We start from the raw sequence: 23,601 nt of genomic DNA on the forward strand, positions 1-23,601 counted from the left end.
TGTCCAGCAAACTGGACTCTTCTACCTTTCACAAGAGATGACACAGGTGGTAGTTTCCCATATATTTGCATTTTGGTTGGATGGCGCTTCCACGAGATAGAGGTGGGATGAGAAGAGGAGGGGGAGAGACAATCATTGAGAACCACAAAGAGAGAGGCAGCGAAAGAAAGATAGAAAGAGAAAAGGAGAAAGAAAGTGAGACAGAGACAGTAAGAAAGAGAAAGACAGAGAGAAAGAGAGCAAGTAAGAAAGAGCAAATGTGAAAGAGAGATATAGCAAGAACAAAAGAGAGTGACAGACAGACAAGAAGAGCAAAAGAGAGAGAGAGAGACAATAAGAGCGAAAGAGAGGAGACAGCAAGATTGAAAGAGACAGATAAATAAGGAAAGATAACGAGAAAGAAAGAAAGAAAGAAAGACGGACAAATAGACAAACACAGAGAGAAAAGAACAGCGAGAAAGAGAGATACAGACACCGAGAAAAAGAGCGAGGAAGAAAAGAGAGAGAGAAAGACAGAGAGAAAAGAACAGCGAGAAAGAGACAGACACCGAGAAAAAGAGCGAGGAAGAAAAGAGAGAGAGAAAGACAGAGAGAAAAGAACAGCGAGAAAGAGACAGAAAGAGAAATACAGACACCGAGAAAAAGAGCGAGGAAGAAAAGAGAGAGAGTAAGACAGAGAGAAAAGAACAGCGAGAAAGAGACAGAAAGAGAAATACAGACACCGAGAAAAAGAGCGAGGAAGAAAAGAGTGAGAGAGAGAAAGAGAGAGAATATGATACAAAAGGGAGACAACTCCAAACACTCCCCACTCACGCCCTCTTGTTATGAAGCGCTCTCATCTCTTTTCTCTGTTTTTCTAACATTTTTCTTCACAAACTATGGGACTCTGTTGCTGTTTTCTACGGAAAGACGACCACGAAGATGAAACCAATTTAAACCCTGACCCGGTCAGTGCAACCTTTTTTTAAATCTTTCTCTGTGTGTATTTACTATATGTCAAGTATTGTTGTCAGGTCGGGCTGTCAGATTTCCCTGTCTGTGTCTATGCTTTCTCTCTTTCGTTTTATATCTATTTATATAAAACTTGAGAAACTACACAAACAATTTCATTCAAATTTTACACCTGCCTTACTTAGGGGTCCATGTAGTTTCATGGGCAAAAAAAAAAAATGTTCAACTTCTTGCCTAGGGCGAGCCCATAGCAATATCATATCTTCTCCTCTATTTCAGTATTACGTGTTAAAAGTGAAGCAAAAGCATTTCTCTATTTTATGTCAGATACTTTCACTATATATATTTAAGCGAATGTTTCTTTTTCCTTCCATGACTATCTCTTTCTCTCACTATGTCCGTCTAATCTCTCTCTCTCTCCACATATCTCCATCTTATGCCTTTCCTCTTTCACTCTACATCTCTCTCTCTCTCTCTTACTGTGACTGGACTATTGTTGTTTGGCTCAAATGTTTTTTTCAAAACAAATACCCCTCCCCCCACCTCTTTATTAACAAAAACAAACAAACAGAGTTCGTATTCATGTCGAAAATTCTTTCTTGTCCTTGCAATGCCTGTTGGGACAAATTTTCAAAAATTTAGAATGTTATTAAGCAAGGTAAGAAAAAAAAACCCCACTGCAGCCCCACCACCAATATTTAACCCCAGTTAATCCTAGTCGAACAGACCTGGGATAGAGAATATCCCAACCGTGACCATTCCATTTTTTTTTAGAGATTTGTAGGAAGGGGGTCCCGCCTCAAATACAGCAGGATGCGTTTTGAGGAAGATTTAGACTGCTATTTCTGCCACGTATATTATCTATCACTTATTGGTTCCCTCCTCTAAACACATAGATACACACACACACATATACGTATGTTTGTAATCTCTCTTCCTATCCCGGAGATTAGTCCTCACCTCTTCCCTAAATAAATCTCTTTTATACTCCAGCGTCTGTGGCGGTGTCTCTATTGATATGTTCCTATTTAACAATGTTCCTATCTCAGCTCTGTGTTTACTTGTTATTATTATGGTAGAGGCTCTGCTCTTCCTATTTCATTATCTCGTTATAGATAGATATGTAAAAATTGTATCGCTTCAAAACTGTTATAATTAAGACTCGATTCGTCTACGAATATTTTTATCTTCTTCATAGTGTAGGATGGATTGATTTGTGCTTAGAAAGTAGCCACATGCCGTTTTGACTTGTCTCCATGTCTAGAGTAAAGGGTTGTCTCAGACGAAAGGGTTAACACAGGCCACAAGACCAGGGTGTGCGTATTTGTAGAGAGAGAGAGCAGGTCAGTTGGGATAATACTGTCCAGGCGTTTACTGTTGGAAGCACTTCTACGGACAGCGGTTATCTGGAAACTGGAAGGGGAAATCCCACATGAAAACTGCTGTCCCAATAGATAGAAAACTGCACAAATTACTTAGTCGCCATAGAGTGTAAATAGTAAACATTAAAGGGTTCGCCATATTGCATGTCTATATATATCTCTATGTATTTAACAATTAAGGATAACTTCTTAATAAGGAATCTTAACAAGAAATTATCAGGTAGTTAGCGTGAAAAACCTCATAAGAGAACTAAATTCATTTTTTAAATGTCTTGCTTTTGAAATTGCATTAGGTACGATTAGTGAAATTTTGGTAGTAATGACTTATGTCCCTCTTAGTGTGAGGCATTTATGTGTAATAATGCCCTCTATACAATATAAATATATCTCTATGTATATAAAGCTGAAGTTGTCTGTGTATGGCAGGTTTGGTAGCCTTCAACTAACACTATCTCCTCCGAGACCCTGCGACGCTATTTGACCAAAATTGAGAGTATGATAGAAGAAGGCTTGCTCTTCCTTCCGTAGAAGAAAAAATTCAAATCGAACCATGTTAACACCAAAAATTATTTACATCAAAAACGTGCTTTTTTTTCTATGAAGAACCCTATTTTTCACAATTTTTTGACTGCTGTGTCGCCTATGTTCACTTAAAGAGAATAACAAGCTATATAATGCAAATTTATTACTTTTCAAAAATTCCAATTCTAGAGGGTTGAAACAAACCCTAGCAACGCCGGGCGATACTGCTAGTATATATTTACTCTTTTACTCTTTACTCTTTTACTTGTTTCAGTCATTTGACTGCGGCCATGCTGGAGCACCGCCTTTAGTCGAGCAAATCGACCCCGGGACTTATTCTTTGTAAGCCCAGTACTTATTCTATCGGTCTCTTTTGCCGAACCGCTAAGTGACGGGGACGTAAACACACCAGCATCGGTTGTCAAGCAATGCTAGGGGGACAAACACACACACACACACACACATATATATATATATATATATATATATATATATACATATACGACAGGCTTCTTTCAGTTTCCGTCTACCAAATCCACTCACAAGGCATTGGTCGGCCCGGGGCTATAGCAGAAAACACTTGCCCAAGATGCCACGCAGTGGGACTGAACCCGGAACCATGTGGTTGGTTAGCAAGCTACTTACCACACAGCCACTCCTACGCCTATATATAGAGAGATGAGAGAGAGACTTGCAAGATTAATTGCTTATTGCTCTCTCTTTCGCAGTTCTTCTAAAAATATGTTCGCTTTATGCATTAAGTATATCGCCCTGAATTGTTTTTCTCTCTCGGAATATAACATTGATAATATATGGCGAAAGTAAAGAGTACGTACACCTGGTGTTTAGGGTTTCGATTTGGGGTTAGGGTTTTTGTTACACCGAAAACGGGTGGTGTACGTATTCTTTACCTCCGTCATTATATATATATTACGTATTATATAACGTAAATAGGTGGCCTATGCGTATAATAATTGTAATGAGCTTATGTATACAGAACTCAATTGCACTTGGTCTGTTTAATACCTATTTCTTTATTACCCACAAGGGACTAAACACAGAGCGGACAAACAAGGACAGACATAGGTATTAAGTCGATTACATCGACCCCAGTGCGTAACTGGTACTTAATTTATCGACCCCGAAAGGATGAAAGGCAAAGTCGACCTCGGCGGAATTTGAACTCACAACGTAACGCAGACGAAATACCGCTAAGCATTTCGCCTGGCGTGCTAACGTTTCTGCCAGCTCTCCGCCTGGTCTGTTTAATACCTGCAATGATCTGTGTCTCTGTGTGACCTCGCCTTTTCTCTTCACCCCAGGTCGGCTCTGACTGTGTAGACTTATAATCCAAGACGTCCCAACCATAACCATTCCGCCTCTTTTTTTTTTTTTCAAGATGGTGAAGTCTGGTTTGGTGGGAGAACAGCTACTATTTCTAACAATCCAAATGACCACGTAGGGGCTCCTTTTGCTCACTAATTATTAGAAATTCTCTCTGAATACGACTGTGTAAAATAGTGTGTGTGTGTTTTTAAACATCATAATTTACGTTGCTTGTTCTGAATTCTATAGAAAATCTGTAGAGATAAGCTTATCTAAACATTTCTAATATACGATAGAATGAACAGGATTTAATCACAACAATTGTTTCTGTGCGTTGATAACAATTGTCAGTCGCTGGTGAATGGCATCGAGAGTACTGCTGGATCACATCTAGCTTCCCATTGTTTTATACTCATTTATATATATATATATAAGTAGTTGAATGAATTATCCTAGTATGGATAATTCTGTTAACCGATACCCGGGTAGCAAATTCACGTCAGAAAAACACGGTTGAAGCCAAGGGTAGAGATCTCGTGCTTTCGTGTGGAAATTTGTGTTTTTTTTTTATACAAATAAATGAAAAAATGGAGTTGAACGACGATTTAACAAAATTCCTTTATTCTCAACATATGTTTCGAAGACTGCATATTCCTAATTTCGAAGGAATAAGGGGTGCATTATGCCGCCTTCTCATCAGGAAAGACAAGGAACTTATGTCAGCATCATGACGAACAAAAACTTTTAGATGACTGCCCACACGGAGTCCATATATATATATATATATATATATATATATATATATATATATATATATATATAAATTTAATTAGAGGATGTTAATCTCGTGTAGGGATCTGGTTCAATACCTAATATTTTTGAGGAATGAAATTCCCGTAAAACAATTGGTATATATTAAGTATATAATTTATATCCATTTAAAAGAAGAAAAGAAAATGGAGATAAGGAAGTTAATAATTGTTTATTTCTAAAAACAAATTGGTCATCTTCACTTCTTACAGCTGTTTCAATTAATTTAAGTATAAATTTCTACATTAAATTTACATTTATATGACATGAATAATAATTTCATTAGAGAAAAAGAAAGATGTAAATTTAATATACTTATTTGTAATAAAATTATTGAGTACTAGCAGTATCGCCGGCGTTGCTCGGATTTGTAAGGGAAATAACTATATAAGCATTTTTAGAGAGTTATAGCCAAAAAATGCATTAAAAAAGGGAAAAAAATGATGTTAAATTTTTTTTAAAACACGTTGACTCATCGTAGACATTTTTAGAGAGTTACTTCCCTTTATATAATAGCGAAAAATGCATTAAAATAGAAAAAAATTATGGTAAATTATTTTTTAAATCGTAGACTCATCGTAGACGCACGCTAATACCCAGAAGGGCTCGATATGAATCACGACTATAAGATACCAGCTTTTGGTTAAACTGCACCGCAAAATGTGGGAGTAGTTAGAAATCTAAATCGTAGGAGACAGACACACAACTTCACTTTTATATATAAAGATTAAATGAAACAGCTGTAAAAAGCGAAGATTGCCAATTTGTTAATAAATAATTAACTTCCTTATCTCCATTTTCTTTTCTTTTAAATGGATACAAACTATATATATATATATATATATATATATATGAGAGCATTGTAGTTTGCTTGAAGCATTGTAATATCAAAGAAGGTAAAAAGAGAGAAAATAGAAACCTTCTGACAATGTGGGAAGTTGAATAAAACCTTTATATTTCAGGCGCAAAGGCTCATCTTCAGAAGAAAAGAAGTCTAAGAAAAGTTCAGTTACGTAGAATCCATTCATTGTTTTAAATTGTTCCTTTCTTATGACGATGGGCCTTTACGCCTGAAATATAATGTCTTTATTAAACTTTCCACATTGTCAGAAGCTGTTCATTTTCTCTCTTGTTACCATCATATATATCATCATCATCATCATCATTTAGCGTCCGTTTTCCATGCTAGCATGGGTTGGACGGTTCAACTGGGGTCTGGGGAGCCCGAAGGCTGCACCAGGCCAGTCAGATCTGGCAGTGTTTCTACAGCTGGATGCCCTTCCTAACGCCAACCACTCCGAGAGTGTAGTGGGTGATTTTATGTGCCACCGACACAGGTGCCAGACGAGGCTGGCGAACGGCCACGCTCGGATGGTGTTTTTATGTGCCACCGACACAGGTGCCAGATGAGGCTGGCAGGTGCCAGACGAGGCTGGCAGACGGCCACGCTCGGATGGTGTTTTTATGTGCACCGACACAGGTGCCAGATGAGGCTGGCGGACGGCCACGATCGGATGGTGTTTGTTACGTCCCCAAAGCACGGAGGCCAGTCTACGCGGTACTGGCTACGGCCACGTTCGGATGATTTTCTTGTGTGCCACCGGCACTGGTACCACAAGATACAAATTCCATTTATGTTCATCTATTTTGATTTGTTTTGATTTGATTTGATTTTCACTTGCCTCAACAGGTCTTCACAAGTGTCACTTGCCTCAACAGGTCTTCACAAGTGTCACAAGAAGGAAGGTATGCACAGGTGGACTGTCTACGTCGCCGGGTCTTCGGATGGTGTCTTTATGTGCCACCGACACAGGTGCCAGATGTGGCTGGCGAACGGCCACGATCGGATGGTTTTTTGTGTGCCACCGGTACTGGAACCACAAAGATACAAATTCCATTGATGTTCATCTATTTTGATTTGGTTTGATTTTCACTTGCCTCAACAGGTCTTCACAAGTGTCACGCGTGTCACACACTTGCCTCAACAGGTCTCCACAAGTGTCACACACTTGCCTCTGCCTCAACAGGTCTTCACAAAGTGTCACACACTTGCCTCTGCCTCAACAGGTCTTCACAAGTGTCATAAGAGGGAAGGTATGCACAGGTGGACTGACTACGTCGCCGGGTCTTTGGATGGTGTTTTTATGTGCCACCGACACAGGTGCCAGGTGAGGCTGGCGAACGGCCACGATCAGATGGTGTTTGTTGTGCCCACAGCACGGAGGCCAGTCGATGCGGTACCAGCTACGGCCACTTCGGATGGTTTTCTGTGTGCCACCGGTACTGGAACCACAAAGATACAAATTCCATTGATATTCATCTATTTTGATTTGGTTTGATTTTCACTTGCCTCAACAGGTCTTCACAAGTGTCACACACTTGCCTCAACAGGTCTTCACAGTGTCATAAGAGGGAAGGTATGCACAGGTGGACTGACTACGTCGCCGGGTCTTCGGATGGGTCTTTATGTGCCACCGGCACAGGTGCCAGATGAGGCTGGCGAACGGCCACGATCAGATGGTGTTTGTTGTGCCCACAGCACGGAGGCCAGTCGATGCGGTACCAGCTACGGCCACTTCGGATGGTTTTCTTGTGTGCCACCGGTACTGGAACCACAAAGATACAAATTCCATTGATATTCATCTATTTTGATTTGGTTTGATTTTCACTTGCCTCAACAGGTCTTCACAAGTGTCACACACTTGCCTCAACAGGTCTTCACAAGTGTCATAAGAGGGAAGGTATGCACAGGTGGACTGACTACGTCGCCGGGTCTTCGGATGGTGTCTTTATGTGCCACCGGCACAGGTGCCAGATGAGGCTGGCGAACGGCCACGATCGGATGGTGTTTGTTGTGCCCACAGCACGGAGGCCAGTCGATGCGGTACTGGTTACGGCCACGTTTGGGTGGTTTTCTTGTGTGCCACCGGCACTGGTACCACAAAGAATACAATTCCACTGATGTTCATCTATTTTGATTTGTTTTGATTCTATTTTGATTTGTTTTGATTCTATTTTGATTTGTTTTGATTATATATATATATATATATATATTATATATTATATAATAATTATGTGGTAATGCTTCAACAAGTAAAAGAGCATTTGATCAGCTAAGAGAGTAAAGATATTCTTATAATGAAAAACCACAAATCTTGTTAAATACAGCTACCCAGGGTTTCCTTGATGAAATGATCATTTATTCTGCCACTTATTAAACTGAAAACGAGGCTGTTTGTCAGTTGTCTTTTGATCTGCTCAGAAGACAAGCTTGGTTATGTGGTTAAGAATTTCACTTTGCATCCACTTGGTCCTAGGTTCAATCCCACTGCACGGCACACTTGGGTTAGTGTCTTTTACTGTTGCCCAGGTTGACCTTCCCAATCGTTGTGGTTTCTTCATTTTGGCCTTCCAGAATTGGCCCCCATCCAACATCGTTCCGACGTTCCAGGAGCCAAAAATCGATTTGATGTGTTTCCTTCTTGCTTTATTTTTTACTGCAGAAATGGAGAACCCACTGCACGTGGTATCCCAGACCAGTTAAGGTAAGATGAGTGGGCAGTTTTTATCCCTACTTTTATCGGGCCATCTCAGGATTGGGGTGTAGGGGCTGCATTCTCATTTGAGTTAGATTTTAAGCAGCTGCCACTCTTCCACACACCCATGACCATCCCTCTCAAATTGCCGATGTGCAGATTTCCAGTTAGTGGCCTCTGTCTTCTCAAATCTGCCACAGTCATCATTCATCTATCATCACAGGACCTTTGCTTTTCATGTAAAGGTCCTTCTGCTCTTGTCTTAGGCTCCTATATGTAGTCATACACAGACCTTCATGCCCCTTGATCCAGCAGATCATCAAAGATGTAACAGAGAGAGAGAGAGAGAGAGAGGATTGCATGTGTTTAACCCTTGGATGAGAGTAAGGTTTATTTGATGGCAACTTTTTATCTGCTTTAGTCATAGAGCTTTCTCGTTGTATATCTCATATTTTTTAACTTGTTTTGGTCATTGGATGTTTTTTTTTTTTTTTCTTTTTTAGTCAATCAAGTTGTTCCCTGTACTTTGTTAATTCTGGTAGGTACTTATGCTGTCGGTCTCTTTTCCCAAACTGCTATGTTATGGGGACGTAAACAAACCAGCACCAGTTGTCATGCAGTGGTAGGGGACAAACATAATGATACACATATGTGCATGCACACACACACACACACACACACACACACACATATTTTTTTTTAAATATTTAGCAGAAGCACATTTTTGGCTTTGCCAGGTGTCTTAGGAGTTAAAATAATACATATTTAAATTTTCTTCATATGTGAATTATTTTGGAAATTATGATAGATTTTTCCAAAAGTCCCAAATGGGGATTACTGAAAAAACAGCATATTCTTTTCTATTCAATTGCAATAATAAACATTTCAGTTTTTTTTTTTTTGTTTTATTTTTTTGAAACTATAGTATCAAATGCGAATGTGTATGAAATATCAATGAATGATATAGATGGGAAATGCAAAAAAGAAACAAAAAAAACGTTTCAAAACAGTCAATATTTTTGTAGTTCAAAGATTGCGATTTATGACTTAAAATGTCCTCTAGAATTAGCCAGGACTAATAATGACTAACTTGAACTACTAAATTGCATGTCCAATGTACATTAGCAATTCACTTTAACCCTTTAGCATTCAAACCGGCCATATCTGGCCAAAATATTTAACTTGTTTTATATTGAAACTGACCAGATCTCACCTCTCACCTCAACCCTACCATGTCATTCTACAACTAAAAAAATCACATCACTGAAATCTCTAAACTACAAGATAATGCAGGATTAATTCAAAACAATATAAATAAACAAACGTCACATTTGATAGAATAATCTGAACACTAAAGGGTTAAATACGATGAACAGCCAGCAGTGAGACTGTTTTTAGCAGATCCCTGAATGGGACTCATGGCAAGCTATGGGTTAATATTTTGGTCAATATCAATATGGCAAGCTGTCCAAACCAGGCAAAATGCTTAGTGGCGTTTTGTCCGTCTTTATATTTTCAGTTCAAATTCCGTCACAGTCACCTTTTGCCTTTCACCTTTACGGAGTCGATAAAATAAGTACCAGTTGCGTACTGGGATCGATGCAATTGCCTTATACCCCTCCCTCTAAAATTGCTGGTCTTGTGCCAAAATATGAAACCAATATTTTGGTCAATATTGGTGCAAAAGAATGGTTTGACCACTTGTTTGTTTTGACATGTTCCCTCTTCATCTATTTTTTGGCCAGGAGGTACGCAGAAGACAGCTGGCTGATGCTGCTGAGAAACGAAGGAAATCCATGGAATATCGGGGTATTAAGGACCCGGAAGGCTACAAAAGACGGCAGAAAAAGCAGCAACAGTTAGACGAACTAGACTCACAACCTTCGGAAAATACCAATCTAAGGGTTTGTATAGAATCTGTTTCACGTGTATAAAAGGCCCCTCTTCGGTCGTGAATGACCATGGGGTTGCATCTGGAAAGTTCCCCTTCGAGGCACAAATCCAGATAAGGTTGTTTTTGGAAGACCATCAGTTCCCCGTGCAAACCAGCCTCCCGTCTCCATGCCATTATATGTACATAGGGTAAAGGGTAGAGACCCCTCTCCCCCTTTGGACATGAATGATTGTGGGATTGCACCTAGAAAGTTCCACTCTGAGGCACAAGTCCAGGCAAGGTTGTTTATGGAAGACCAGCAGTCACCCATGTATACCAGCCTCCTCTCTCTATGCCACTGATGTTATCCAAGGGAAAGGTAAAGGCTGATAAAGTTTGGTCCAGTGATGTTGCACTCATTTCTACAGATGAGTGACCTTGAGCAATGTGAAATAAAGTGTCTTGCTCAAAAACACAACACAGCCTGGTCTGGGAATCGAACTCACTACCTCATGCTTGTGAGACTGCTCTAGGCACTGTGCATAATATATATATATACACACACACACATGCACGCGCAGGAGTGGCTGTGTGGTGAGAAGCTTGCTTCCCAACCACATGGTTCTGGGTTCAGTCCCACTACGTGGCACCTTGGGCAAGTGTCTTCTACTATAGCCTTGGGTCAACCAAAGCCTTGTCAGTGGATTTGGTAGATGGAAACTGAGATAAACCAGTTGTATGTATATGTGTGTGTATATATATATATATATATATATACACACACAAACCCATAAAATATATACACACACACACACATATATATATACTTGCATGTGTCTATGTGTGTGTGTGTCCCACACACACCATCGCTTGCCAGCCAATGTTAGTGAGTTTACATGTCCGTATCTTTGCGGTTTGGCAAAAGAGACCGATAGAATACGTATATATACCTCCCCACACACACACAATGGGCTTCTTTCAGTTTCCACTCACAGGGCTTTGGTTGGCCTGAGGCTGTAGTTGAAACACTTGCCTGTGGTACCACCCTGTGGGACTGAACCCGGAACCATGTTGTTAATAAGCAAAGTTCTGTTAACAGCCATGCCTGTGCCTCTATACATGCATGCGTGTGTGTGTGTGTGTGTTTTTGCACTCACTCACTCTCGCTCCCTCCCCTTCTCTCTCTCACTCTTTACTATATCTGATCCATTCTTCTGGCCATCACCTCAGAATCTTAAAGCCTCGGTGGTGGCTGAGTGCCACAGTTCCCATTCTAAAGACAACCAACCATGTTTTGAAGGGAATCTGCTCCATTGAGTATCTCAAGAGACTTCATTTCAAACTCATTGTCTCTAACGGCTGTCCTCATTATAAATCCTTAAAATCCTTAAAAATGTTTTAGCCCGAAGGCCATGGCCATGCTGGGGCACCACCGCTGAAAACATATTGCGCCCAATGTGGGGCACGAACCCACGACCCCGAGATTAAGAGTTTCGTGCTCTACCGACTGAGCTATCTTCACAAATAATTTAATATTTACTTAATTATCATTGCACTACCTTCAAATCTAATAAAAATGATTTAACTTGATTTCAGTTTCTTTCTTTCCTTTTTCTTTTTCTAGTGGCAAATAGACTGAACCATTTTTGAAGAATTGGAAAGCAGGGAGGTCCATTTTCAAAGACTTTTCTATAATCCATAATGACAAAAAATATTACAAAAAACAAATCTTTTTCTCCACCTCTCAATCTATTCTTTTATATTTGGTTCTATTTATGATAATAAAATCCTGTAACCTTTCTTTTCAAAGGACCCCATACCTGGGATCATTGTCTATGCTCTGTCTCATGTCCCTATTAATTTGTCATAATTTTCAAACCCCTAAAATTAATCTTCCCCACCCCAGTTCATGCCTGTGTGTGAGATGATGATGATATTTATTTTTCTTCATTCTTTGAAAACTTTTAATTTTCTTTTCTTTTTTACCCCCATCTCTCTGTATGTGTTAGGAATAAAAATAAAATAAATTATTATATAAATATTATTATAAAAAGGTTTTGGTAGAGAATGAAGACCACCAAAGCTTTTCCTGTCTGTTTCTCTTCCCATCCCACCATACACACTCCTGGTTCTCTTAACCCAGGGAACTCTCATTTAAAACACTTTGAATTTCTTTGTGTAAATGATGTTAGGATCTGTGTGTGTTTCTGTATTAGAATGTACCATGTGAAATATAATCTTCTTAAAAGAAAAATTAAAACTATTTTGAATTGAGTTAAAGAAACCTATTTAATTAAACTATCTAATCTTTTATGATTTTCTTTTATCAATGTGATGTTAAATGAACCCTTTATTTGGCCCTAATATTCTACCTTTTTTTATGTTCAAGCCAGCTAGATCTGGCCTCTCTCACCTACCTGACAATGTCATTCTAACAATAAACAATCATTTGAAATCTTGAAGCCACAAGATAACGTATGATTAAATTAAATAAATACACATTACATTTGACAGAGCAGCCTGAATGCTAATGTGTTACGTATGGTTACTAAGGAAAAAAAATCCCACAATGCAACAAAAAAAACTCCTTTGAGAGTTTGGACTTCTCAAATTCTTCATCTGCTTTTTGATTCCCAAATCTTCTATCAGAGTGTGAACAGTTCCAGCTGTTCAAAAAGATGTTGATGTCGAGTAAGGTGGGCGTGAATTTTCGCAAAGAGTTTTGGTTGTGATCAGTGTTAAGGCAAAGCCTTCTCTTCGTACGGTGGAATTTGTCTGTTTCGTTTCTGTCTCTCTGAACCCATTCTTGGTTGTTTTGATTTCGGTTTTTCATGTATATGGTTGATTCCCTGACAGTATGAGTTTGTAGTTATAGATTCCTGTTGTTAGCAAGAAAGAATACTGCAATATGTCTTTTATAAACTACCCTACAGTCGTTATAAGTTTCATGGAATGCAGTGGCTGCTTTGGAAAATGTCTCAAAGACTTTTCTGTATCTCCCTCCTTGCTGGGAATCTTCATTATCATCAAACAAAACTCATTTCTTCCACATCTTAAATGATGGTACAATAAAAGCTCATATCTACTAAGGATCAGCAATTCTCAGTTGCACCATTAGATGCCACAATTTCTCATAATATGTAGAACCCTTTGTCCAGTTTCTTCACTTTTCTGATGTTACAGCAGGAAATAAAAGTGAAGTTAAGTTACCTTGGGTCATACTGACTCATAAGGGCCAGTTTCCATGGCTTATATATTCTCCATCTGGACAGGACACTGGTCAATCGATTTTCCAGCTGGAGCAACATGAAATGAAGGGTTTTGCTCAAGAACACAATGTATTGCCTGGTCCAGGAATTGAAACCACAATCTTATGATCATGAGTCCAACACATTAACCATAAAGCCACGTGTCTCCACACCAAAGAAAATGGCCAAAGGAGCTACAATTAAGCCTACTGCAAATTGCCAGACTCCTGTCCTGATATTTCTGTCCACTGATTCTTTTGTCTTCATTCCTGACTGGCTTTTGTTTCTCTTCTGAAGTTCACTCTAAAGACTGTCATCTCTTGAATGAAATTTCCCAACCATTGCTACATTGTAGATTAACGCCGCAATCCTCTCCAAATGCTAAATTGGTATACGGTTATTTCGTAGGTTTGGTTGAATTACATCTTAATATGGACATATATGTATAGGGAATACAAGAAGAAAAAAAGAAAAAGAATCATCCTTGTTCCAAAGGTCACTATATTGTGGCGGGAGCACAGAATACTTATTAGCCACACCACCACCACCTGAAAAGTGAGATCAAAGAAATATAAAAGGCCTCCCCCAATTGTACAACATGGGTTAACTGACCTCCTGTCCCTTCTGTTAACATGTAGGACTGTAGATTGTAAAGGGTTTCATGTCGAGAAAACATTTCATGTGGTATACTCTAATACTTAGCAAGCTAGATCTGTCTGTTTGTCTGGCAAGTTATCTAGCTATCAGGTTAGCTAGCTAGCTAGCTAGCTATTTAGATATACTGATAAAGAAAACAGGAAATATTAATGTTAGGAAAATAAAGAATGAAAAGAGGAAAGAAAAATAACTAAAACCGTCTTTCATTCTGATTTCTTGAGCGGGTTTTTTGTCTAGCTATTAAAGATAGCATCTCGACTTTTATACTCCAAAGAGTGGAATTTATGATATTACAGTTAATTCTTTACTTACATGTGATTTGACATGTGTTGAAGCACTCATAACTAAAGAATTATCTGTAATACCATTAAATCCATTTTGGCTAAATGTATTATACTCTGCGGCTTATTTTTTAGCCCTGGAATTTCAATTTGTGTGCACAGTCTCCTTTTAGGGAAACCTTCTATTTATATACACTGTTATCCAATATTTGCAAGAGTGCTGGCTAAGGAACAGCTTTGGATTTATTAATTCCCTCTTATCTGATATATGTGAAATGATCTGCCTTTGGTACAGCTAAATTTGTTCAATTTCAATGTTGAAGAATTAGCTTAACACTTCAGAGTTCCTAATGCTAATACCATATAACCCTTTAAGCATTTAAACTGACCATATCCAGCCTAAATATTCTGTTTTATGTTCCAAACAGGCCAGATCTGGCCTCTTACACTTACCCTACAATGTCGTTCTAAAGCTAAACTGTCACATCATTGAAATCTCAAAGCTATGAGATAATGCACAATTAATTCAAAACAATGTGAATAAATAAGCATTACATTCGAGTGAATAATGCTGAAGAGTTAAGGGATTCCTATAATTTTCTAAACAAAAATTTTGAATTTAAAATATAAATAAATAAATAAAGCCAATCCCTGTTTGGTTTCTCAAAGATTTTTCTTGCCAAAACTAACCTTTTCATAAAAATCAGCCTTAATTATTACCAGCCAATCAGATTTGGCAAACTTGATTTCTAAAGAGCATTAATTGTCTTAAAGAAACCATCTTTCACAATGATTGGCAGCTGGAAATAGGGTCCTGGAATTATTTTTCGTTTTCTTTCTTATTCCCACAAACCCATATCCTCTAGCAGAAAAAACCTGTTTTAACCCTAAATCTATATTTCTATTTCTCCATTTCACCTAAATATTGTAAAGTCATATATTTTTTTATTTTATTTTTCTTCCTCAATTTTGGCTTTGTAAAATTTTTAGGAAATAAATCAACATTGCTTTATCTTTCTTGTTTTTGTTTTAAGTTTATTATTATTATTATTATTATTAATTCATTCTTTAAAGATGGCAGAATCATTCGCAGGCTAGGCAAAATGCTTAGCAGTATTTTGTCCATATTCATGTTCTGCGGTCGACTTTGCCTTTCATCCTTTCAGGGTCAATAAAATAAGTACCAGTTATACACTGGGGTCAATGTAATTGACTTACTCGCTCCAAGAAATTTCTGGCCTTGTGCCTTCAGTGGAAAGGGTTATTCAATAATTGGCACACCCACCTTAAACTGGATGTATTGTTTGGATCATCTTAAACATTCAGATATACTATTTAGGCATTGGAGTGGCTGTGTAGTAAGTAGCTTGCTTACGAACCATATGGTTCTGGGTTCAGTCCCACTGCATGGCATCTTGGGCAAGTGTCTTCTACTATAGCCTCAGACCGACCAAAGCCTTGTGAGTGGATTTGATAGACGTAAACTGAAAGAAGCCTGTTGTATATATGTGTGTATATATATATATATTATATATATATATATGTGTGTGTGTGTCTGTGTTTGTTCCCCCCCACCCAACATCGCTTGACAACCGATGCTGGTGTGTTTACGTCCCTGTAGCTTAGTGGTTCGGCAAAAGAGACCGATAGAATGAGTACTAGGCTTACAAAGAATAAGTCCTGTGTTCGATTTGCTCGACTAAAAGCGGTGCTCCATCATAGCCACAGTCAAATGGCTGAAACAAGTAAAAGAGTATTTAGTGTTGGCAATTAATTAAGCAGCGACTACATTAGGTGACAAAACGATCGTCTGTGCCAGTGGATGGCACCACTGCATCGAGTGATTTCACCATTGCTGCAGATCATCAGTGGCAGCCTGCCTCCCACCAAATGCTAGAATAGAAACCAGTTGAAATGATATTGCATGATAATGACCATACGACCAGTTACACCACGAAGAGCCAATGGTCAAATGGCCTACGAATGAATTACCAGCAGTAGCAGTGTTCGTCATGAATAAGTTGGCTCTCTTTACTCTTTTACTTGTTTCAGTCATTTGACTGCGGCCATGCTGGAGCACCGCCTTTAGTCGAGCAAATCGACCCCGGGACTTATTCTTTGTAAGCCCAGTACTTATTCTATTGGTCTCTTTTGCCGAACCGCTAAGTGACGAGGACGTAAACACACCAGCATCGGTTGTCAAGCAATGCTAGGGGGACAAACACAGACACACAAACACATACATATACATATATACGACAGGCTTCTTTCGGTTTCCGTCTACCAAATCCACTCACAAGGCATTGGTCGGCCTGGGGCTATAGCAGAAGACACTTGCCCAAGATGCCACGCAGTGGGACTGAACCCGGAACCATGTGGTTAGTAAACAAGCTACTTACCACACAGCCACTCCTGCGCTAATAGCTAAATTATTATTATTGTTATTATTTCTAACAAAAATAAAGTGGTGAGCTGGCAGAATGTTTAGTGGCATTTCCTCTGTCTCGCCGTTCTGAGTTCAAATGCCACTGGGGTTATTTTGCCTTTCATTCTTTCTGGGGCGATAGGTACCAGTTGAATACTGGTGTCGATGTAATCGACTATACGCCTCCCCCAAAATTTCAGGCCTTGTGCCTGTAGTAGAAAGCATTATTTCTAATAAAAATTGTCTGAACTTCTCAGTTCCATTCTACACCGACTTGGGTCAGCTGCTTCAAGGGAAATAATTCGTTCTCCTTGCTTTACTAAGTAAGGCGAATCAGTTAGCTCCCTTAGGAAATCATTAAAAACAGAAAGCATTTTAATGTTCGTCTCGTGTTTTTCTGTGGAATGACGAAGAAACCGCCACCACCCCCCACACGCCACCACCGCCACACACTCACTTGAAAGAAGAGGACTATATTTATCGTAAAGGGTGGAGGATCTGCTTGGTGAACGATGATGAATAATAAGTTGGATAGAAGCCAACGGGCTAACTTCAACACGGCGCTCGATTTGCTAGAAACAGCAGCTAAAACCACATCCACTTTCGTCCATAAAAAAAAAAAGAGAGAAAAAATCTTAAAAAACTGTAATTTTCGACGACGTTGCTCATGGCTCTGTTCGGTCAAGACTGACCTAGGGCTAAATTACAACAATTGACTGACAATTACTAACAGAATGCACATGAGCAGGCGCAGGAGTGGCTGTGTGGTAAGTAGCTTGTTTACCAACCACATGGTTCCGGGTTCAGTCCCACTGCGTGGCACCTTGAGCACGTGTCTTCTACTATAGCCTCGGGCCGACCAAAGCCTTGTGAGTGGATTTGGTAGACGGAAACTGAAAGAAGCCCGTCGTATATATGTATATGTATATATATATGTGTGTGCGTGTATGTTTGTGTGTCTGTGTTTGTCCCCCTAGCATTGCTTGACAACCGATGCTGGTGTGTTTATGTCCCCGCTACTTAGCGGTTCGGCAAAAGAGACCGATAGAATAAGTACTGGGCTTACAAAAGAATAAGTCCCGGGGTCGAGTTGCTCGATTAAAGGCGGTGCTCCAGCATGGCCGCAGTCGAATGACTGAAACAAGTAAAAGAATAAAAGAAAGAATGATCTCGTGATAATATCACTTCTAACAATACCAAGATGTGACGGTGGCGGAGGTGATGGTAGTAATAATGGTAGGTGGGCGTGATAATGGTGCTGGCGGTGGGGGTGATAGAGATGGTAACTCAGAAATAACATTTTTATATAAAGTCCATTTGATGTCATTGGTACATTTTTTTGTAGAATAACTGAGATTGTATCACTCCATAGTAACTGAGAGACAGCAGCTTTTGTGATTATGCAGAGGAAGACAAATAGTGGTACAGCTACAGAACACAAACCACGTGATGACCTTTTCTTCATCTAGTTGTAGAGAGGTTATGCGCCTTTGGCCATTTGAGTCTGAAATGTCATCTATACTGCTAAGTGCTCTATAGGTGCGAAACCAATGGTTGCTCTATGACTGGCCATAACTGTTAACTTCCTATATATGTATATATATATATACTCTTTTACTTGTTTCAGTCATTTGACTATGGCCATGCTGGAGCACCGCCTTTAGTCGAGCAAATCGACCCCAGGACTTATTCTTTGTAAGCCTAGTACTTATTCTATTGGTCTCTTTAGCCGAACTGCTAAGTTATGGAGACATAAACACAGCATCATCATCATCATCATCATTGTTCGACTGTGGTCGAGACAATGGAATTTACCATGCTACGCCAGACTTCATGGTCCATCATAGCATTACGGAGGTCCTGTTGCTGGATGCCTGTATCCCTGGAGATTACATCAGGGTTGGAGAGTGTGCGCCCTCTGGTATTGCGAGTAGATGGCTTCCAGAGAAGAGGAGAAATTGCCTCGTTTTCAGCTCTACAACAATGTCCAGCAAACTGGACTCTCCTACCTTTCACAAGAGATGACACAGGTGGTAGTTTCCCATATATTTGCATTTTGGTTGGATGATGCTTCCATGAGAGATTTTGAGCTCTCATATCGTGTATCCTTCGTGTGTATGTGTGTCTGCGCGAGGGCGTCTCTGCTCCTTGTAGTGAAATCGTGTGAAAGCTGCAAACGATTGTCAGTCATAGTAATGTCATGATAGGGATCTTTTCGGTTTGAACGGCAGTTTTTTTCTAGCAGTGTCATATGAAATTGTCACCCATAATTACGACCCTAGTATCGATATATTGCATTTCAATCTGTTTTAGGGTTAGTGTTAGGGTGAGGGGTGAGGGAAAGGGTATCTTTTTTCTTCACAAATGTAAATAAACCCAATCTGTTTCTTAAACGAGGGACATATTCATACGGCACAGAATGTTTTCACCTCAATAGACGTCATTGATTGGTTGAAATTGCAGAAATTGAAGAAAAACAGCAACAAATATCTTACAAACTATAGAATTTTCTCAATAAAGCCAAAAGAAAAAAGATGTTTTATAAACACATTCTACCAGTATACGAAGTTTAAAAGTGTTTAGTTACGTGGAAATTATTTTTATAAACTGCCGGTCAAACCGAAAAGATCCATGTATTTCTTATGTAAAAAAACTTTCTCAAATGCAATGAAATGGGCAAACAAATATGAACAACAATGCGATCATTCTAAAACACAATTTCTTTCCCTAATCCCAAATCAAACAATAACCAATGCAATATCTTTAAGGAATCATTTATTACTACCACAAAATAACAGAAAAAGATCCATTCTGCATGTTAGATGAGTTAGGAAAAGTGGCGAGCTGGCAGAAACGTTAGCACGCCGGGCGAAATACTTAGCGGTATTTCGTCTGCCGTTAAGTCCTGAGTTCAAATTCCGCCGAGGTCGACTTTGCCTTTCATCCTTTTGGGGTCGATTAAATAAGTACCAGTTACGCACTGGGGTCGATGTAATTGCCTTAATCCATTTGTCTGTCCTTGTTTGTCCTCTCTGTGTTTAGCCCCATGTTGGTAGTAAAGAAATAGGTATTTCGTCTGCTGCGACGTTCTGAGTTCAAATTCCACCGAGGTCGACTTTGCCTTTCATCCTTTCGGGGTCGATTAAATAAGTACCAGTTACGCACTGGGGTTGATGTAATGACTTAATCCGTTTGTCTGTCCTTGTTTGTCCTCTCTGTGTTTAGCCCCAGGTGGGTAGTAAAGAAATAGGTATTTCGTCTGCTGCGACGTTCTGAGTTCAAATTCCACCGAGGTCGACTTTGCCTTTCATCCTTTTGGGGTCGATTAAATAAGTACCAGTTACGCACTGGGGTCGATGTAATGACTTAATCCGTTTGTCTGTCCTTGTTTGTCCTCTCTGTGTTTAGCCCCAGGTGGGTAGTAAAGAAATAGGTATTTCGTCTGCTGCGACGTTCTGAGTTCAAATTCCGCCGAGGTAGACTTTGCCTTTCATCCTTTCAGGGTCGATTAAATAAGTACCAGTTACGCACTGGGGTCGATGTAATGACTTAATCCGTTTGTCTGTCCTTGTTTGTCCTCTCTGTGTTTAGCCCCAGGTGGGTAGTAAAGAAATAGGTATTTCGTCTGCTGCGACGTTCTGAGTCCAAATTCCGCCGAGGTAGACTTTGCCTTTCATCCTTTCAGGGTCGATTAAATAAGTACCAGTTACGCACTGGGGTCGATGTAATCGACTTAATCCATTTGTCTGTCCTTGTTTGTCCCCTCTATGTTTGGCCCCAGGTGGGTAGTAAAGAAATAGGTATTTCGTCTGCTGCGACGTTCTGAGTCCAAATTCCGCCGAGGTAGACTTTGCCTTTCATCCTTTCGGGGTCGATTAAATAAGTACCAGTTACGCACTGGGGTCGATGTAATCGACTTAATCCGTTTGTCTGTCCTTGTTTGTCCTCTCTGTGTTTAGCCCCAGGTGGGTAGTAAAGAAATAGGTATTTCGTCTGCTGCGACGTTCTGAGTTCAAATTCCACCGAGGTCGACTTTGCCTTTCATCCTTTCAGGGTCGATTAAATAAGTACCAGTTACGCACTGGGGTCGATGTAATTGCCTTAATCCGTTTGTCTGTCCTTGTTTGTCCCCTCTATGTTTGGCCCCTTGTGGGTAATAAAGAAATAAGATGAGTCAGGAAAAGCATTTCATTTCTATTTTCCAAGGACAAGGATATCATATCTGTCTGCCCTACCTATAAGTCTTTTTCAAAGTGTATTGGATATATTATCATGAAGCCAGAAGTGGAAAGGCTCTCATATCCCTGGCAACATTAGAGTGCTAATGTCTCTGCTCATTTCTCACCCACTTCACAAACTGTATATTTCTACATTGATGAGTGATTTGCTACAGAAAGGGATGATTTTCCACAGATGTCATCATCGTGATATAGTTTTTCTTCAGAATGAACACATGCATGTTTAGTGTGAGAAAATGATTTACCACAGATATCACAGCGATATGGTTTTTCCCCTGTGTGAATGTATTTGTGACTAGTTAATGCAGTACTTACAGAGAATGATTTACCACAGATATCACAGCGATATGGTTTTTCTCCTGTATGAGTCCGGTAGTGTTTAGTCACATCACTATTTTGGGAGAAAGATTTACCACAAATATCACATTTATAGGGTCTATCTCCTGTATGAATACGTCTATGAATTGTCAAATGAGCTTTTTGAGAGAATGATTTATCACACATCTCACAATGATATGGTTTCTCGCCTGTGTGAGTACGACTGTGAACAGTTAAATGGCTTGTCTGAGAGAAGGATTTACCGCAGACATTACAGTGGTACAGTTTTTCACCAGTATGAGTATATTTGTGTTTAGTTAAACAATGTTTTTCAGAGAATGATTTACCACAGATATCACAGCGATATGGTTTAACTCCAGTATGGATACGTTTATGAATGGTTAATCCACTTGCATAAGTAAACATTTTACCACAGATATCGCAGTGATGAGGTTTTGACCCTGTATGAATACGTTTGTGAACAGTTAATGGGCTTTGGTCAGTGAATGATTTACCACAGATATAACAGCGATATTGTTTCTCTTTTGTATGAATGCGTCTTTTGTGCATTGTTAATTTAATTGTTGCAGAATATGATTTGCCACAGATATCACAGCAATATGGTTTATCTCCTGAATGAATACGTTTGTGAAAACTTAATCCACTTCCATCAGAGAAAGATTTATTAGAATCACAGGGTTTCTCGCTTGAATGCATGTGTCTCTTATGTATAGCTAATGGACTTTTTTGAGTGAATAATTTTCCACAGATATCACAGTGATATGGTTTTTCCCTTGTATGAATGCGTTTGTGAGCAATTAATGCATTTTTATAAATAAAGGACTTACTACATATATCACAGTTGTATGGTTTCTCCCCTGTATGAATACATTTATGAAGATTTAGTGGACTTTGTTCATTGACTGATTTACCACAGATATCACAATGATACGACTTCTCTCCTGTATGAATGTATTTGTGTTTAGTTAAATTTCCACTGTCAGAGAATGATATTCCACAAATGTCACACCGATATGGCTTCTCTCCTGTATGAATACGTATGTGGCGAGTCAGGCCATTTGTCCGAGGGAATGATTTACCACAGATATTACAGTGATATGGTTTTTCGCCTGTATGGGTACGTACATGATCAGCTAAGTTACTTCTTAGAGAGAATGATTTACCACAGATATCACAGCTGTGAGGTCTCTCTCCAGTATGAATGTGTTTATGAGTAATTAACGTACGTATTCGAGTGAATGATTTGCCACAGATATCACAGCCGTGTGGCTTCTCTCCTGTATGTAGATATCTATGTTCAGTTAAGTAAATTTTCACATTGAATGATTTACCACAGATATCACAAGGATATCGCTTCTCTGATTTCTCTCCTGTATCAATACATTTATGAGTAGCAAGGCTACCTTCCAGAGAGAATGACTTTTTACAGGTATCACAGTGGTATGATGGTTCCCCTATCTCTTCTGGCAATTCTTCGTGGAAATTCATGGCTCTATAACATTTAATTTTCTCACGACAGTATATGGATACTTTTCATTTGTTTTTTCCCTTTCTTCTGCAATATTTCAATCGACTTTTATATATTTGCTGGTATTAGAAAAGGAGTGCAATGTCCTTTTGCAAATTTAATTAGAATGCAAAACCATTTTGTACAAATTCCAGCCAATGAAAGAAATATTTCTCAGTTTTCTGTATAACCATTTTCTTCAGTCTTTAAATGACGATAAATATTGATGGTATAGCCTTAATGTTGATACCATTTAGTATTCTGAAATGATAAAGAATTATGGTAAGATATTGAAGATAATTAAAAAGCAGAACTCAGCAATCAATCTTTACATTTAACTAGCAGTATCGCCCGGCGTTGCTCGGGTTTGTAAGGGAAATAACTATATAAGCATTTTTAGAGAGTTACTTCCCTTATAGATGCCAATTCGGGCTTTCTTAGCCATTTCTGTTTTGGTGTCTTCAAGCCATGAAGTCGTTGTTCTAAAAGAACGCTGGTCTCCTTGA

At 39.2% G+C, this 23,601-nt stretch overlaps 2 protein-coding genes and 1 long non-coding RNA gene across 4 annotated transcripts in view; 1 reads left to right on the forward strand and 2 right to left on the reverse strand.

Moving 5' to 3' along the window:
* Positions 1-772: 772 nt before the first annotated feature.
* LOC115223882 (small VCP/p97-interacting protein) lies at positions 773-15,598 on the forward strand. Of its 2 annotated transcripts, XM_029794593.2 has the most exons (4): positions 773-947; positions 8,495-8,536; positions 10,273-10,431; positions 12,025-15,598. In XM_029794593.2, exons 1-4 carry the CDS (start codon positions 879-881, stop codon positions 12,037-12,039), a joined length of 285 nt encoding a protein of 94 aa, XP_029650453.1. In that variant the 5' UTR covers positions 773-878; the 3' UTR covers positions 12,040-15,598. The 2 variants fall into 2 exon arrangements, with proteins under 2 accessions (XP_029650453.1, XP_029650454.1); XM_029794594.2 differs by lacking the exon at positions 8,495-8,536 and having other exon boundaries at positions 781-947.
* LOC118767700 lies at positions 14,540-16,572 on the reverse strand. The gene is made up of 2 exons (XR_005003616.1): positions 16,419-16,572; positions 14,540-14,661 (listed from the first exon to the last, which is right to left on the reverse strand). It is a non-coding gene; the product is annotated as an uncharacterized LOC118767700 (long non-coding RNA).
* Positions 16,573-21,103: 4,531 nt separating this feature from the next.
* Positions 21,104-23,601, reverse strand: part of LOC115224098 (zinc finger protein 721-like) — a 43,889-nt gene continuing 41,391 nt past the window's right edge. The window contains exons 4-5 of the mRNA XM_036512799.1: positions 22,382-22,627; positions 21,104-22,219 (exon numbers count right to left, since the gene is read on the reverse strand). Of these exons, the coding sequence (XP_036368692.1) occupies positions 21,379-22,219; positions 22,382-22,627 (1,087 nt within the window). The 3' untranslated portion in view covers positions 21,104-21,378. The remainder of the gene's footprint in view (positions 22,220-22,381; positions 22,628-23,601) is intronic.

Source organism: Octopus sinensis, linkage group LG24, assembly GCF_006345805.1.
Source record: "Octopus sinensis linkage group LG24, ASM634580v1, whole genome shotgun sequence".
Classification (NCBI taxonomy): Eukaryota; Metazoa; Mollusca; class Cephalopoda; order Octopoda; family Octopodidae; genus Octopus; species Octopus sinensis.